This window comes from Rutilus rutilus (genome assembly GCF_951802725.1).
Source record: "Rutilus rutilus genome assembly, chromosome: 20".
Taxonomy (NCBI): Eukaryota; Metazoa; Chordata; class Actinopteri; order Cypriniformes; family Leuciscidae; genus Rutilus; species Rutilus rutilus.
This window is the reverse complement of record NC_140225.1, coordinates 21,050,753-21,069,418: the sequence shown is the minus strand read 5'-3', so window position 1 is coordinate 21,069,418 and position 18,666 is coordinate 21,050,753. Positions and strand designations below refer to the sequence as shown.

Genomic DNA, 18,666 nt, shown 5'->3' with positions numbered 1-18,666 from the left:
TCCATGTAAAGCGCTTTGAGTACCTAGAAAAGCGCTATATAAATGTAACGAATTATAATTATTCCATCTTTTAAAGAGCAAAGATTGATGATTTCCACAATTTCTTACTTGTAACACTCTTTAAGTCTCTCTAGTAGTGCAACCAAGTGGTAATACAGAAAATATTATTGTTTCCAAACATGTTTCTCTTGTTGTCCCTTTCACTCCGACACTGTCTTCCATTGCATGGACAAACTAATACTGTCGCGTGTAGTCGTGTTTAATGCAGATATGTTGGGCTTTAGTATTCTAGTGTGTAACACTGCAATATGTGACGAAAAATCTGAAACATTTACAACCGTAACTAACTTTAAGGCAGGACACCACAGGTAAATGTGATGAATACTTTTACCAAATAGATATGACCACATTCTGCAGTTGATTAATCGCAAATTGAGATAATTGTTTTTTTGACAAGTTTTCTGAAATATGCAAATGAGGCATGATCTAATTAAATATGCAATAATTTGCACACATTTCCAGAATGGAAATCTGAACCTTGGATAAAGCCAGTTTCAATATTCTTGTTTAGTTTGTTGACATACTAAGGTTTTTACAGGGGGGCATTTTGGATATATCTTACTCTGTAAATCAGAAAATACTGTCAAAAAATGCTTTTTCACCATATTTCTAGGAATAAAATGTTATATAAAGTAGGTGAATGATATGAACAAAACCCTCTGTAAAAACCTTTAGAATAAAACTGGAATGTTTGGTGTAAGTGATACTAAAGTTGAGGAAAAACTAATTTTGAGAAAACATAAAATAATATCTTAAATGTGCATTGTGGATGCTTTCTTTCCACTTGCCTAAATGAAGACATGATATGGAAACAAAATAGCTAAAAATCTTAAAATTTACTAGTGCAAGAAAAAAAAAATGGTTTTGCCTGTAATGTCTTGCCTATTTTACTAATAATGTCTGTAATGTCTGTTTTGGGTTTGTAGCAACTGGGCTCTTATTACAGAACCATCCCAACTAGAATCTTGTCCTGTTTGTTTAGTAACCATGGTGATTTCAGCTCTCATTTAGGACAAAGATTTAAGATGTGATGTTTCTGTAACATTGCCCCTGCTGGGTTCTCGTTGTAGGACTTGTATGTAAGGTGCTACATGCAGACTAGCATGTATCTGTTAGTATGTAGGGGTTTAGTGTGTAAGGCTGTCATACGTAGGGCTCTAGTACAGTGGTTCTCAACTCCAGTCCTCAGGACCCGCTGCTCTGCACATTTTGTATGTCTCTCTTATCTGACACACTCAGTTCAGTTCATGGAGTCTCTCCTAATGAGCTGATGATCTGATTCAGGTGTGTTTAAATAAGGGAGACATACAAAATGTGCAGAGCAGTGGGTCCCGAGGACTGGAGTTGAGAACCACTGCTCTAGTATGTAATGTTATGGAGTGTAATGCTGTATCATATAGCGTTGTAATGTAGTATGTAGGCCATAGAGAGAAATTTGGAGCACTGTGTTTCATTCCTTGTTCTCTCACTTTTGTTCCTCTTTTGAGAACAGACCACAAATGAAAGTGGAGGTCTCTCGGCGGATGGTTGTCATAGCAATGTGAGAACATTTATAATGGGATATTTTTCCTACTCTAAAGCAACATCCTTTGGCTGTGCCTGACGCACACACACATACGCACATGCACTCCTCTTCCTATCCTCTCACCCACTCTTTAAATGACAGATTTAATGACTAACCTCTCACAAATTATGTCACTTCCTCTCTCAAACACATTTTATGTAGATCCCTGATTCCCTGTTGCAGCAGTTTGAACTGCTCTGAACTGTGTTAAATAAAGTGTTAAGAGTATTGAACATTTTTATTATATTAAACATAGCAAAACTGGATTAAATATAATTTCAAAAAATCATTAAATTTCTTTATGGTTTGAAATCTAATAAAGCACTATTTCTAAATAAGATAAGTCCACACTGAAATAATGTAGACATAAATGTACTGTGCATAAGTTTAGGGTCAGTAAGAATTTTAAGTTAATACTTTTATTCAATAATGATGCAATAAACTGATCCAAAGTAACAGTAAGAACATTTATAATGTTACAAAAGATTTCAAATAAATGCTTTTTTATTCATCGAAGAATCCTGAAAATATATATATATATTTTCCATAAAAATATTACGCAGCACACCTGTTTTCAACACTGATTAATGCTTAAGAAATGAATGCTTTTATTCAGCAAAGAAGCGTTAAATTGGTCAAAAGTGATAGTAAAGACAATATTATTACAAAAAATTTAAAAAAATCTATTCATCAACAAATCCTGAAATTATCAATGAGCTTCAAATTATTTTTAGAGCATCAAATCAACATATCAGAAGGATTTCTGAAGGATCTTGTGTCACTGAAGACTGGAGTAATGATGCTGAAAATTCAGCTTTGCCATCTCAGGATTAAATCACATTTTAAAACAGATTAAAATAGAAAAGAGTTATTTTAAATTGTAATGATATTTCACAATAATCAAATAAATGAGAAATGTGGACTTTCTTTCAAAAACATTCAAATATTAATGAACCAAAACTTTTGAATGGTAGTGTATTTTCTATTAAACCAAAAATAATAAAATTCACTTGTTTTGTATGATTGTGTATTTACTCACAATATACTAAACTGAAATTATTTTCTAATAATAAGACTGTTGTTAGACTTATCCTTTGTGCAGAACAAGCTTTAGTAAGTAAAGTTCACTTGCTCTTTATCTATATCGTTTAATCTCTCTTGCCTTCTGTCTTTATCTTTCCAGGGTCAGCTCTCTCAAGCACTGAATGTTCTGTCTGATCAGGCCACAGAGGCCAAAGAGTTCCTGGTGCAGCTCAGAAATATGGTACAACACATACAGGTACAACAAACACGCACACTAACACTTATTCTCTCATACAGTGCACTTGTGATGTGATCTGATTCTGACCTCTCCTTGTGCTCTAGGAGAATGGAGTTGAATTCGAGGCATGCTTGGTCGCCCAATGTGACGCTCTGATTGAAGCTCTCAACCGCAGGAAAGCCCAGCTTCTCAGCAGAGTAACCAAAGAACATGAACACAAACTCTCAGTAAGCACAACCACACACAAAACATTCCTTGAGTTCTTGAAGAGACTCTAAAAAACAATCTCTAAAAAAAGCTGGCTGTTGTGTTTTTGAGGTAAAGGGAATTTAAAAAAAAAAAAAAAATCACACAAGTCACGATTTGATTTCTTAATTGGAGGATTAGTGACTGCCACCTTGAGGATTTTTAGTGTGTGCTAATAGAACTGACGAATAAATTAGTTTAACACATTTTTTTATTGCAAGCAAGGGGGTTCATTTTTTATTTCTTTTTTCAGTAGCTTTGTAAGAATAGAACTATAGGAAAAACACATTGATAACTGAAAGTGTTTAGTTTATTTAGATGTTTTTGAACTTTGAAATCAGCATTCACTGTAAAAAATAATTTGTTGTTTCAACTTAAAGCAATGTTTGTGCTGCCTTAACATTTTAAGTTTAGTCAACTTGAAATGTAAAGTTGTACTAAGTGACAACTTGGATATTTGAGTTGACCAAACTTAAAATTTTAAGGCAGCACGAACATGTCACGATGCCTGTGTGCTGTGTCTTGTAAGGACTTTTAAGTTGAACTGTTTCTATTGTTTCTGTGTTCTCCTCTCCTGTTTCCATTGTTTGTGTTACCATAGCAACCCTGATTAGTTCGTCACAGTCCCTCAGGTGTTTCTTGTTTCCTTGTCGTCTTGTTAGTTTCCCTGTGTGTATATACAGTATAGCCCTGTGTTTTAGTCTGTCTTTGTGAGTTGTTGCCTTTTGCTTTTTGCATTCTTGTTCCTGGTCAGGGGTGTATTCCTGAAAGCAAGGTTATCTTACACACATACCCTGAACTCTCGGTTGATTAAACCAAACCTTGCTTACTCGAGGTATGTTCATGGTTAACACACCAGGCATTCTCAACAGAGCAACGAATCGACGAGTCACCGTGGAAACGGACGCTAAGAAAAAGCGCGCCATACTACTTCTTTCTTCTTCTTTTGTTAAATGCTGATTTACATATTTTTACATACATTTCGTCACCTATTTGGTGGTTGTACAATCATTTTTCAATCTTTTCGTTTCATAATTGAAATATGAATTCATAATAAAAAGAAAGATACAGTCTGTGCTTGCAAAGATAACATGGCTGTATAAGTTTTTGTTCATTTTGTTTCCACGTTGGTAAGATAAGTTAAGATATATCATATCATATATGTCTTTTATTATAGAAATACATTATAGCATAGAAAACGTCTGGATGCAGATCAACGATGTGTGAGATGAGAAATATATATCTATAATAATAAAATGAACATTACCTTGTTATAAAAGCGCTCTGAACACCTCTGAAGTAAACTAACCCTGGAACAGACCCTGCTACGGAGCAGGTTATGTTCAGAGAGTATGTTGCTATGTCTACTTACCCTGAAAGTTGAGGTTATCCGCTTACTCGCCCTTAAACATACCCGGGTATGTCACATAACCTGCTTTCAGGAAAACCCCTGAGGATTATTTTCCCACTCCTTGGTTGGATTATCTTAGTTTATGCTTTTCTTTAATAAACTTTTGCTGCATGTAGATCCTCGTCTTTGCCACCGTTGTAGCGGATCACTTACTTTTTTTAAGTTGAGACAAAAAAATTCTTTACATTGTGAAACAGAAGTTGCAATGTTCTTTTCTAGGGATAGGGATATTTCCTCAAGCAAGAAAAAATGTAGGGCTGAGCTTGATTTTGTCCATTGGGAATTGATTGAATCGTTAGATCGTTGTGGTTTGCTATTGCTGTGATATGTGAGTGGCAGGTTTGTCTTGAAACGTCATCAGAGAAGAGAAGATATGTTGCTGAAAGAGGGAGGAGCAGTTATTTTGATTAAAGGCACAATATGTAAGATTTTTTTATTAAAATATCCAAAAAACACTAGAACAATGTTATGTTTTATTGATTTGTGTACTTACATTATCCCAAATGTTTCCAACAATGTTTAAAGTCAAGTTTTTAATGTTGTTTATATGTCTATGTGCTGTTTTTAATGTGCTTTAAGACAAACCATGTGCAAATTCATAAGTCAACACCATTGCTGAGGATTTTCTCTTTAAAACTGCGGTGAACCAAAGACTACCTTGTAACCAATCACGTCAATGTGCCGGAGGGCTTTAGCATATCATTAACACCGAGCAGGGGAGTCTCGAGAGATGCCAGGTTATCCCTGTATATTTTTCTGTTGATATGAAAAATCGGGTAGATTTAGCAAGTAGTATAACGGGTGTATGATGTATATTACGATGTTATGATGAACTATATGCCTTTCTCCACTGACGTTACGAGTTTTTCAAAGCGTTTCTGATGATTGTTAGAAGGCTGCTGTCTGACTCTGAGATGGCGAACGGGAACATGGTTTGTGTAACATTAGCAACACATTATTAGCTGTTTGATAACATAGTCAAGCAAAAGGCTAATCGTATTAATTACCATTATGTGTCCGACGTTGTAAAGAGCGATACTATTGTGCAGCGTTTACCTCAGTAAGTTGGCCGAGTGAATCTCTGAGCTGGCGTGAGTGGAGGCGGGGCTAATTAGCATATATACTAAATGAAGCAAGCGTGTAGAGTTCAATTGAAGCTATTTTAAGGCATGAATAATTTTTTTCACAGGAAAAAACTTTTAAATATGTAATTTTGGTGATCAAAGAGGAGTTTTAAGGGATACTATTATTGACTGCAGGGCAATTTTAAATCCAGAGAAATCAGCTATTTTAACCAGTGTAACGTCCAATGTCAAGTCGCCTGTCATTGACGTCATATCGACGGTCCTCGATTTCCGGTTTTACTTCCATAGAAACCATGGAAATACCAAAGACGCTTTAATATATTATGTTTTATTAGACAGGTGAGCAACTGTTTGGATACATTTATCGACAGAAAACTAATAGTTATATAGCTTGATTTACAGTGAGTTACAAGCTTGTACCATGCCTCAGAGACAATGCTTTTTTGTCAAGTGGCTAACACAGACTAGCATAATCAGAAAGATTATTAATATGCTCAAAAATCACTGGTACCCAATTAAATGATCTTGGTTCTCTCTGGAAAAAAAGAGTGGTCCAAAAAGCAGATAGAATACTGTGCCAACCAGACCATGTGCTTAGGAATGAATTTGTTCTCATGCAGTCAGGTCGGCGGTATTATGTGCCATTACGGAAAACGAATCGCTATGCAAACTCATTCATTCCCTCTGCTATAAGATTTTTAAATGATAACTCATAACTACACAAATGGTTCTTGTATTACACCGCTGTTCTGTCACTGGCAGGTGAATGTGTGTGTTGTGTTGTGTGTGTGTGTCAGGGTATGATCGTTTTGTATACATTTTTTTATTTATTGTGTGCTAATAATCTTAATTTAACCCTTATTGGATGGGTTGGCTGTAGAACTGAATTGCCCCTTTGGGGACTAATAAAGATATTTGAATCTTGAATCTTGAATCTTGAATCTTGATATTCTAATATCTATCTAGTTTACTGTAATGAGCAACTAGTGTCTCATACCAGCCACCGAGATAACATTACTTTCAACATTATGATTTTTTTTTGACCAAGTAAAACAGTACTGCGTTACACAACAATTTTGATTCGCCAGATAAAGTGACCTGTATGAGTATAATTCAGCACTGCGGCTGTTTCGTTAGAATGAAATAAAATAATGTGAATTTAAATGATCAAACGTTACAGTAACAAAGTTCAAATTCAGGGAAGAAGGAGGCGAACGTTAAACGTAACTTTAATCGTAAAATATGCATGAATAACAAAACGGAAAGAGCGGCAGCAGCCGACTGCGACATCGGACCATAATAAAAACAGCAGCATAAAATGTCCCGGGCTCTCTGCCCCGCCCTGCTTCATAACGTTAATTAAACTTTAATACATTAGCTCACCCATTAACATGATTTTTGCATGAGTCCTGTCATATTGCTTTCCATCGGCTGTGGAGGTGAAGACGACCATTCCCATGATTCCACTCTCATTCAAGGCGTCATCAAGCTACGCCTTTTGTTATTGTTTTGAATAAGCGACCTTTTACATATTGTGCCTTTAAAGATTACGAGAGCACATGCATTTAAAAAAAAGAATGATGTGCATGGATAAATTATTTATGATAAATACTGCAATACTCCACAAAAAATAAAAAGTGTTCATTTTAATTTCATGGAAATCTCTACACATTTCTGTATTAGGGCAACAGATGACTGGCTCTGAGGGTATTTTCTATTTTCCCATTAAAAATTCATTAAATCTCTTTTCTGCCAAAGTTGGATTCAGAATGGATTCATGCTTCAGGCAGCAGGGCTAATCAGCAGCCATTGTTGGTGAGTCAAATCAGCCTGTTTCTAGCCCAAGCTTCTATGCCATATGAAAAGGTTGCTATCATAGGGGGAATGCAGCTTAATGGTTAAAAATCTGGGCTATTAACGGAAATAATTTATGTTTAAACTGGAGTCATTGTGTCCTTGACTAAGACTCTGAATCCCAGGCTGCTCCACTGAGACTGCACCTATAGTTAGTTTGCTGTGATTCATTTTCTTCGGTTGAAATGGAGCAATGAAATAAGTAACTAAATGGCAAACCAGTGTGCTTTTATACAGTCTTAAGAATTCTAGGAACATTATACAGCTTATAATGCACTAACGTGATCCTGATTTTGTTGGCTCTGTCTGTGGGTAGATGATACATATTATCATTTTTAAAAGAACCATTTCTTTAAAGTTTTACATAATCTTTAATTACTTTTTGTATTTTGTAGTCTGTGAGTTATAAGGGGAAACTAGAAAATTGTTATATTAAAATTGCTACATAATCTTTAATTACTCTTTTTGCTGTTTAATTAAATAATATATATGTTAATGATCCAAATTTCTTCAAGCTGGAGTTATGACACAACTCAATTAATATTTAGGGAAACGTAAAAAAAATTATATTAAAATTGTCCTGGTCTCCCCCTATACTGTTAGTAGCCTTTCACATAGTAATCCCAGTTAGTTACCGTAAAATTACCAGAATGACTTTACCGTAGCAAGGTGTTTTTTTAAGGCAGACTTCTTACGTCTTACATTCGGACCTTGTACGTATGGTAATCTTCATTCTTTGAGCAAAATTCCAATCGGAAGTGAGCATCCATATGCCCTACTCACTCGAAGGGCAGAGCCCATGTGGGGACTTTGGAGGGAGCAGGGCACTTGTGTGTCATAATGAAGTTTGGAATTCACCATTTGTTCACACACAGCAGCATCATACCGGTAATTTACTGGTAATGTTACAATACTGGTAAACTGCCAGAACTGATTTACCTGTATTTTTGAAAAGGTCCTATTCACACATGATCTCTTAAAGGGATAGTTCACCCAAAAATTAAACTTCTGTCATTAAAGGGTAACTAAACCCTAAACCAACTTTTTTTAGTGAATGATCTGTAACACAGACACTCATGTCGTTCCAAACCCGTAAGACTTTTGTTAATCTTCGGAACACAAATGAAGATCTTTTTGATGAAATCTGAGATTTACCGCAACTACCACTTTGACGCTTCAAAAAGTTCATAAAGAGATCGTAAAACTAATCCATATGAACTGAGTGGTTTACAGATGATGAACAGATTGAATTTAGGCTTTTAATCACATATAAACATTCATCAACATCAGTTGTGGTAAACTGAAGCTCAAGCATGTTCACTTGATTTGCGGGAACCAATGAGGTTAATTCTCGTGTTACGCAGCACGTTTGAGCTTCTGCAAGAACCAATGAGGTTTGTTCTCGCGCGTCAAGCAGGTTCGGTTGAGCTTCTGTTTATGTTCACTAATAGATGTTTAAATGTGAAAAGCAATCGTGTCTCTTCAGACAATTTGGACTAAACCGCTCAATTCATATGGATTAGTTTTACGATATGGAGGACAGAAAGCGCTCAGATTTCATTATAAAGATCTTCACTTGTGTTCTGAAGATGAACGAAAGTCTTACGGGTTTGGAACGACATCAGGGTGAGTAATTAATGACAATTTTCATTTTTGGGTGAATGATCCCTGTAACGGTAATTTACCAGTAAAGACTGTGTGTGTAAAGGGCAATGTAAAAATGTAATATTAAAATTGTTCTGGTCTCATACTATTAGTCATATGTGCTTTTGCTGGCATCTTATGTAGGCCTATTCTCTCCTCTTGTCTCCATGGCGCCACAGGCATGTTCCCATGGTTACAAAGATATTGGGGTTCTAGTTTTGTCCAGTGGCTTTCTTCAGTTCGGTCTCATTCTGTTTGGATATGAATGGCTCTTTTGCCTCTCATAAATGAAGTGTTTTATGTTTGATTCATTTTGGTATAGTAAGATTGGCTTTGAAAGGACGTGTGTGTGCATCAGTGTGTTCGTGTGCATCACGTAAAAGGAATGTAGCGAGTAGGTTTAAGTAGACGGAGGAGTGACACACTCAGACACACATTCATCCAGTGGAATATGCAAGCATGAAGTGCATTTTTTTTGTGTGAAAGGTCAGTGATGTGTTGCTTGCTCAGAGAGGATGCTGACAATTGGTCCTGCTGTTGCCTAGCAACCCAGCCACAGCACAGTTATCATGGATTCATCCTCTTTCTCTTTCTTTCTGCCTCTTTATCGCAGGTGGTTCGTGATCAGATATCTCACTGCACGGTGAAGTTGAGGCAGACCACAGGACTGATGGAATACTGTCTGGAGGTTATCAAAGAGAACGACCCCAGCGGCTTCTTGCAGGTCACTGACCCTTTTAATATCACACTAATGAACCTCATCTGCTGACATAGGCCGCAAAGTTAGGGATCTTACGCACCAGAGAATGATCTGACCAAACTTTTAATGGATGGGAGATGTCTAAGATCCATTTTGGGTTACGCCTGGTCACTTCATGCGTTTTCTCTGATTGTAGAAAGATCCAAATCAGTTTGACAAAGCAAATTGGATTTCCAAAACTGTGCCGCCTCTCTGAAATTCTCATTAGTCAATGAGATAATGAAATTTAGATTTAGAAGATTAAATTTCACATTTAATTCAATTTAATTTTAACTTTATTTCTCGCAATTCCAAGTTTATAATTCAAAATTCAGACTTTTTTTCTTGTAAGAGTTACAAAGTCAGAATTGTGAGATATAAACTTGCAATTGCAAGAAAAAAGTCAGAATTATGAGATTAAAAGTGGCATTCACCTTTTTAATTTTTTTATTCTGTGGCGGAAACAAGCTTCCATAGATATCAGATATCTGTGCATGCTCATTTCCTCAATTTTCTATTTAGATTACCTTTGCCATCATATAACACTCATTGAAGTTAATCTTTAAAAACACTAATAACTTGTTAATACTGTTATCTTTGGCAATTCTTAAAATGAATATACATTTTTCATGCTGTACATAATCTCAATTCACATGCAGCATTTTAAAAGCATTTTGATTTTAGCTTTTAGTGTTTCATTTTTTAGTTTGAACAAAATAGTATTTTAAAAGTTACAATCATTTTAATGTCAACCATTAATTAATACTGTATCATTTTGTGACGCCTAAGTTATTAATTAATTTTACCTTTTAGTTTTTCACTTTAATTGATTTATACAAAATAGTGTTTTTATAAATAGTTTTAAATATTAAAATAATTCATTTTAATATCAGTCGTTCATCGGTTATTGACCATGAACATAATTATCTTATTGGTGTTTGCCAGAACTTTAATATCAAGTGTGTCAATACTAGATATTGCTCTTTGTGAGTGTTTATGCAAAACTTGCTTGTTTAAGCCAGTGTGACATCAACAGTCTGTCTGTTGAGGATCTAACTGGAGACTTTTGTACACTAATAAGTATAATCTTTTAAATCTATCAAATTAAAAAGACTGGTACATGATATCCAAATGGAAATCTGCCCAGAAATCATTATAATCCATTATTTAAATAAGTAGGCTACTTCAGTACTCAAAAATGAGTGTAAAGGGCAAGGAAACTTTGGTTTTCTCAAAAACAGGCACTCTCGCTCAATGACACTTTGCCTTCCAAAACTTTTCTGATCACAAAATGTTTCTTGCTCTGAGGACTCTTATTAAATTAACAGAAGGTCATACATTAACATAATTGCAACACTTCATTAATTTGCCTTAAGGCCGTGTAATATATTCTGAATCGCAGTGTGTGTCTGTGTGTGTGTAGATCTCTGATGCTCTGATAAGACGGGTCCATATGACGGAGAACCAGTGGGGGAAGGGCTCTCTGACCCCTCGCATGAGCAGTGACTTTGACCTGACGCTGGACAGCGGACCCCTGCTGCAGACCATACACCAGTTAGACTTCGTCCAGATGAAGGGTGAGCCTGTGTGTGTGCGTGATTGGGTGTGTTTTCTTATTTTTGCATGGCTTTCCTTAATGACACAGTAAGTCAGAACCCTGGACCCAAAATAACCCTGTCTGTCTTTGTTTGTGGCTTTGTGTGTGTGTGTAGTTCCAGCTGCTCCTATTCTTCAGTTAGAGGAGTGCTGTACTCAAACCAACAGTGCGACTCTGTCATGGAAGCAGCCGCCTCTCTCCACCATCGCTGTGGAAGGCTACATTTTAGAACTGGATGATGGGACTGGAGGCCAGTTCAGAGTGAGTGTCACATACACGCAGTGAACCTTTCTGTGCAAATCGCATTCTTAGAATTATATTCATTTCAACAAAATAGTGTTCTGTGCAGTGTTCACTCTATGTTGCCCCTATTTTTTAAAAGGCTGTCCTGACCTCACTTTGTTCCATAGAAAAGATAAGACATGACCAAGGATTAAAAAAACACTTTTTTAACAGCTTAGTTGGTTGAATGTAATATGTGTTATTCAAGTGTTACTCTAAATACTCTACTTGACTGCAAGTGATCAGCATGCATTTTCCTTGATCATGAAAAATTCATATGAGGCTGGATAGATGAAACAAGTTTTAGCTTAAAGGGATAGTTCGGCCAAAAAATGATATTTAACCCATGATTTACTCACCCTCAAGCCGTTCGAGATGCATATGTCAATCTTTTTTCAGACGAACACATTTTCAGTTATTTTAGAAAATGTCTTAGATCTTTCAGTGGTTATAATGTGAAGCTATGGGGTCCACCTCCTCCAAGTCCCAAAATGTGCATGCATCCTTCACAAAAGTAATCCATCCGGCTCCAGGGGGATAAACGAAGGCCTTCTGAGGGTAATCCGTGCGGTTTTGTCGTAAAAATATACATATTTAAAACTTTATAAATGAAAATAACTGGCTTCCGGTAGCGGTCGACTCGCGTTCACGGAGATGGATGCTGGCGTAGGACGTAGCGTAGGAAGCGTCGTGACGTAGAACGAACTACGTCATACGCCAGCATCCATCTCCGTGAACGCGCGTCGACCCCTGGAGCCGGATGGATTACTTTTGTGAAAGATGCATGCACATTTTGGGACTTGGAGGAGGTGGACCCCATAGCTTCACACTATAACCACTGAAAGATCTAAGACATTTTCTAAAATAACTGAAAATGTGTTCGTCTGAAAAAAGATTGACATATGCATCTCGAACGGCTTGAGGGTGAGTAAATCATGGGTTAAATATCATTTTTGGCCGAACTATCCCTTTAAAGTCACCATGAAATCAAAACTGACAAATCTTATTTTTTTATGGAATATTTGGAATATTTATATTTATTGTCAATTATTTATCCGTGCACATCATTATTTTTTAAATAATATTTAATGTAAAAAAAATCCCCTCACACTTGCAGCGAAATCTGCTCTCTACTCTGATGATGTGTTTTGGGCAATAGCAAACCACAACCATCCAATCAATTCCTGATGGACAAAATCAAGTCCCGCCCTACAATTTTTCTTGTTTGAAAAGCCGTTTCTCTTGGATATATAGCAGGTCACAATTGGCAAGAAAATAATGCAACTCATTTGGACTGATCAAATTTACACATATAAATGCGTGATTTCTGCCAAATCATTTAAACAATCTCTTCTTTTTTTTTTACCATAGAACAATTATCAAAATTACAAAAATTATAATAATACCTTCTGAGTTTGAATGGGCATGTTTCTTCTCTACACACAGCAAAAGCACTTCCGTGCAGAATGCAAAAATATGTGGGGCTAAAAATGCTTGTATTTCTTAAATTGGAGCTAAATTGAATGACCAGCATTTCAACTCCACACATTAGTTTTCAGTGTAGGACTGAAGCTGTGTGAAATCTTGTGTGGAAATACACAGCACTGATTACATTTTTGATAAAAGCACCACATCAGAAAACAGTACAGAGATTTCAAGTTCATAGCAGCACCGAGCAAAAATGCAGTAATGATGACTATTCCAAACTAATGGAATCCCACAGACGCCATATGTAATTGCATTTATTTATTTATTAGTGTAGTAGTATTTTTCTTTCTCGAAGTGGACACAGTGAACAATGCATAATTGTTAGATGTGATGTTTCTGCTTGGCTAGCTGAATGATCTGAGTAGATAGAGGTTTTACTCAGCAAGAACAAACATTAGAAGAAACATTGTTCATGTGTATGCACACACAAGTACACACTCATCCACTGTCAGTGTGTACTGTATTAATAAAGCGATATTGTCGAACATGGTTTTGTCATTTGGCTGTGGGCAGCCAGAATCAGTGATGTTCACTTGAGTGACGAGGGACACGCATGTATTTCCATTAGATCATCAAATCAAGTCCACAAAAATGGTGTCTCATCTCATATTTGCCACAAAATGCCCGAGTCTAAAGATGATTCATGCATCTCACTGCAGAAGTCTATTTATATATTAGAGGGCCACTTCACCCACGAACACACACTTACACAATCACAAACGCATATATGCATGCACCACTGTCACTCGTTGGCTATTTACACTTGTATTGACATTCATCTGAGGTGATCACAAATGGCCACTTGTGATTTGATTTCATCTGATTTTGTGGTTTCATGCAGTACCGTTCAATTGTTTGGGGTCGGGTTGATTTTTAAATGTTTTTGAAAGAAATTGAAAAAAAATCTGATATAATATGCTCACCAAGACTGCTGAAAATAAAGTAAAACCAGTAATATTGTGAATTATTTTTACAATTTCAAGTAACTCTTCTATTTGAATATGTTTTAAAAATGTATTTTATTCCTGTGATGACAAAGCTGAATTTTCAGCATCATTACTCCAGTCTTCAGTGTCACATTATCCCACATGATACTGATTTGCTGCTTAAGAAACAAGATTATTATATTATTATTGAAAACAGTTGTGCTGTGTAATATTTTTCTGGAAACTGAAATTTCAAAAGAACAGCATTCATTTAAAATAGAAATCTTTTTTAATGATGTAAATGTCTTTATTCTCACTTTTGATCAATTTAATGCATCCTTGCTGGATAAAAGTATATATATATATATTTTTTTTATGTGTACTTACCCCAATCAGTAGTGTACATCATCAAAATAAATCTCCTGCTTAGCCACACACATTCACACTTACACATAAGAATTCAAATACCCTCAGACACACACACACACACACACACACTCTACTATCCTCTAAACAGGCCAAGCTCTTATTTTAGAAAGCCAGGTTCATGTGTTCTTATATTTGCTCCATTTTTGGGTAGATTTTTAGCAACAGTATCACATTGTGTTTTTCCCAAGATATTCATCAGCCTTAATTAGCAAATTAACTTAACGGTATATTCTACAGGAAGTGATTCCATGCATACAGAAAATGTGCATACTATGCAAAATATGTCAATTTTCTTTTTGCATGGAACACCTGGGCTGAACTGAATTTGAAGTTGCATTCTACCCCTCTAGTTCTGAAATAGTAAGAGTATGATAGTATAGAATTCCGATTTCAGCAATAGACCTAATTCCTTTGATATAATGTAATTTACAACAAAGCACTTTGTGTTGGGTACTATATCCCTCAATGCACTCAATCTGCCCTTGCATTTAAAGTGTTACCAATAAACCAAATGTAATATCAAAGGGGTTTTTAACATCTTTTTCTTGATTCAGAATTTAATTAGACTGCCCAATCATGTGAAACATGTATACTGTTTAAAAAATAGTAGGCCGCACACTAGTATATACAGTAAGCAGTACCCTAGTTGCTATTTCAGACATAGTTAACCACGTGTGTTTACTAACTGAAGTGTGTATTCTACAGGAAGTGTATGTTGGTACAGAGATGATCTGCACTGTGGACGGTCTGCACTTCAACAGCACTTATAAATGCCGTGTTAAAGCGTTTAACTCCAGTGGAGTCGGCCAGTACAGCAAAACGCTTGTCATGCAGACATCAGAAAGTAAGAGATGTTATATCACTGATACACTCACACACCTTACTATTGAATGCTGTCACTCTTAATGCACAGGGAAGCTTGAGCATGTCAGGGCAAAATAAAACATCAGATTTGAATATGTCAATATAGTGGGCAGTTTCTACAAATAGGATATATTATAATATATATATATTACTAGTTGGTGTCTTGTGACTTTTTAAGGACTTGGAGGTCTACATTTTTGTTGTAAAACCATCAGATACATTTGATAAACTGGTTTCTAACATAAAATTAACCTAGCATGCAAAGTTAGCTAGTTTTAAATGCCTTTATCTCCTTAAAATAGGGATTTTTGGCCTGTCACACTTTTGACCTTCTTGACATAATCATAAATCAGTATTTATGAATTGATATTCAAAAATAAAAAAACATTTTTTTTTTTTATAAATATTGATATGAATAGATTTTACTAAATGAATATATTTTAATATTTTTTATATTTATTTTATATGTTTATCTTAATGTTTATTGCTACAATTAATATATATATTGTGCCTCGCACACCCAAATCAGGCGTTGGATTAACATACCATATAGACTACAAAATATAAATCCTGCACACTACTCAAGTTTATATATTTGTAGGCCTTCGGTGGTTAATTGACCAAAACATTTCTCATTCAAATATTTTCGTGATGATGCAAACTTTAGTGTGCAGGATTTATATTTTTGTAGTTTCTAATGTTGCTTGCTAGAAAATAATGAAACCACACAAGTCATGGTTTAAAACTGCATGCCCCAAATGTTGGTTGCAGTGTTGCAAAATCTTCATTTAAAATAAATAGACAATAAAAGCTCATATAATCATATAACGCTCATATAATATTTAGTTGTTAGGTTTTACCCTATTCATGGAAAGTGCCAGTGATATCACCCTGATAGTCTACTGTTATGAGGTCTTTATGAGTACATTGTATGTCTGATACTAATATAAATTAACATCACTGTTAATGTGCTATTAACATTATTGACTCTCTATAATTGTTCTTTACATGTGAGTGCTGAATAAGTCCAGCTTCCCTGATCTGCTGCTTTCCTTGCTCTCTTTCAGTACCCAATTCTGTTACTTTCTTTTTTTCTCTCCTTCCACCCATTCTGCTTTTTCTTTCTTCTGCATATCTCTGCCTCTTCTGCTTTTCTTTTTCTCTCCAACCTTTTCTCGCTCTTTTCCCATCTCTTCCTTTCTCTTGATTTCAGTGAGTCTGCCTTCATATGGTTGTAAAACTCTGGCAGCAGGTATGAATGCCTGAATATCTGAACATCATGATTATGTTAACCTCATACACCCTTTCTTGTCTGTATGTGTGTGTGTGTGTGAATGAGAGAGTGTGTTTGCGAGATTTATTTGTAGTGTCTCTGTGTTCTTAAATTCATCTGGACTTCCATTCTTACTGTAAATCGGAGCTCAACCAGCCTTCATGACTGTATGTGTGTGTGCTTTTTCTGCAGTTGCCTGGTTCACCTTTGACACTGCATCGGCCCACCCTGACATCATACTGTCCAACGACAACCTCACGGTGACGTGTAACAGTTACGACGACCGTGTTGTCATGGGCAATACAGGGTTCTCTCGTGGTGTGCACTACTGGGAGATGACCATCGATCGCTATGACAACCACCCTGACCCTGCATTTGGGATCGCCCGGGCTGATGTCATGAAGGACGTGATGCTGGGGAAGGATGATAAAGCCTGGGCCATGTATGTGGACAACAACCGCTCCTGGTTCATGCATAACAACTCACACACCAACCGGTATGAATTAATGTTTGTCTATGTGTGCATGTTTGTGATTTGGAACTTTTATTTTATGTTATTTTGTGTTTTATTTTATTTATTTTATTTTATTTTATTTTATTTTGGAATTTCTTCATTGATATTCACTGAAAAAAGTAAATTGATAGTGTCATTTAATTAATTAATTAATTAATTAATTATTTTATTTAATTAAATTTTTTTATATTTTTAATTTCTTCATTGATATACACTGAAAAAAGTAAAACGATAGTGTCATTTATTTAAAGTGCATTTTTATATTGATCTAATTGAAAATCATGGTGTAAACCTGTTTCCCTTTCAATTGGGAATTCGCACTGCGTCTGAACAAGGCGCTATGGGGAATGCCTCCAGCGTGACCGGTGTCTGAAGCATGTGTTAAAACGCGACAGTATCATTGGCCGAAGACAGTCCGTGACATCACTACCAGTGCGACCGTGAGTATAAAAGGGCGCCTGTAGTACACGTCATTATAATCTTTGTCTTCAGGAACCGTTTGTTTGCAACGTGTTTAGGCGAATTGTTTTCCACTGCCTAACGTTTTAGGAAGTGTGTGCCTCCTTGTCAGAGGTATCTGACACCCGAGGACACACATGATTTGTGCGTTATGTGCTTGGTCGAGGAGTACGCACGTTCAGTCCTTGATGGGGCTAAATGGGCGCACTGTGAGAGCTTCTCAATGAAGAAGCTCCGTTCACGTGTGTCCCTTGTCTTAAAGGACAAGCGTCTGCGCCTCCGTGGCTCAGGACCTGCGAACACCGAGGCAAAGCGGAGAATGAGATGTTAGGGGTCGCAAGTCAGTCTGGCTGAAGAGTTTGAGAAAATATGGATCTTTCTCACTCTTCTGCTGCCGACACGAGAGAATTGCTGGATCAGGACATGTTATCACTTGTATCATCCGATCCAGCAGATTTGCTGGCTGCCAGCCAGGAAGAGCAGGATGTGCCACAGAGAGACTAGATCTCCCTTGGAGGCAAGAGATCGGAGTTCGCTAGATCGGACATAACCGTCCCGTTCCTTTGAGCCTTCTTCTGGATCTCCATGCTGAGGTTGAGAGATCATGGAAGAAACCATATTCGGCCTGCATTCATCATGCTAGTAATACGAATGTAGGGGGAATGCGCGAGCACGGATATGTGATGATGCCTTCCGTTGAAGAGACGCTAACCAGCTATCGCTCAGTGGGTTAGACATCATCATTGAAGGCACCAAACCCTGCCATCCAAGCCGCTGCGTACCACATCTCGTTTGAATGGCAGGATATATTCGGCAACGGGCCAGGCCGGGGGTGCACTGCACACAATGGCTGTGCCGTAGGCGTACCAGACTGATCTGCTGAAGGATCTGTAGATGTAGGATCTGAATGTAAGCTGTGAAGCATGCCTAGTCTGACTAATGCTAGTGCACAAGTTGAGGATGCTCTCCA

The 18,666-nt window shown here is 36.6% G+C and overlaps 1 protein-coding gene across 12 annotated transcripts in view; it reads left to right on the top strand.

Annotated features, from left to right (window-relative positions):
* Window positions 1-18,666, top strand: part of trim9 (tripartite motif containing 9) — a 28,118-nt gene that overhangs the window by 5,979 nt on the left and 3,473 nt on the right. Inside the window, exons 2-12 of one of the 12 annotated variants that reach the window (XM_084391367.1) lie at window positions 1,553-1,600; window positions 2,808-2,903; window positions 2,990-3,112; window positions 7,386-7,442; window positions 9,739-9,849; window positions 11,288-11,441; window positions 11,577-11,722; window positions 15,292-15,430; window positions 16,664-16,702; window positions 16,916-17,219; window positions 17,573-17,677. In XM_084391367.1, the coding sequence (XP_084247493.1) occupies window positions 1,553-1,600; window positions 2,808-2,903; window positions 2,990-3,112; window positions 7,386-7,442; window positions 9,739-9,849; window positions 11,288-11,441; window positions 11,577-11,722; window positions 15,292-15,430; window positions 16,664-16,702; window positions 16,916-17,219; window positions 17,573-17,677 (1,322 nt within the window). The remainder of the gene's footprint in view (window positions 1-1,552; window positions 1,601-2,807; window positions 2,904-2,989; window positions 3,113-7,385; window positions 7,443-9,738; window positions 9,850-11,287; window positions 11,442-11,576; window positions 11,723-15,291; window positions 15,431-16,663; window positions 16,703-16,915; window positions 17,220-17,572; window positions 17,678-18,666) is intronic. The other 11 variants (XM_084391372.1, XM_084391373.1, XM_084391371.1 and 8 more) reach the window with 11 other exon arrangements.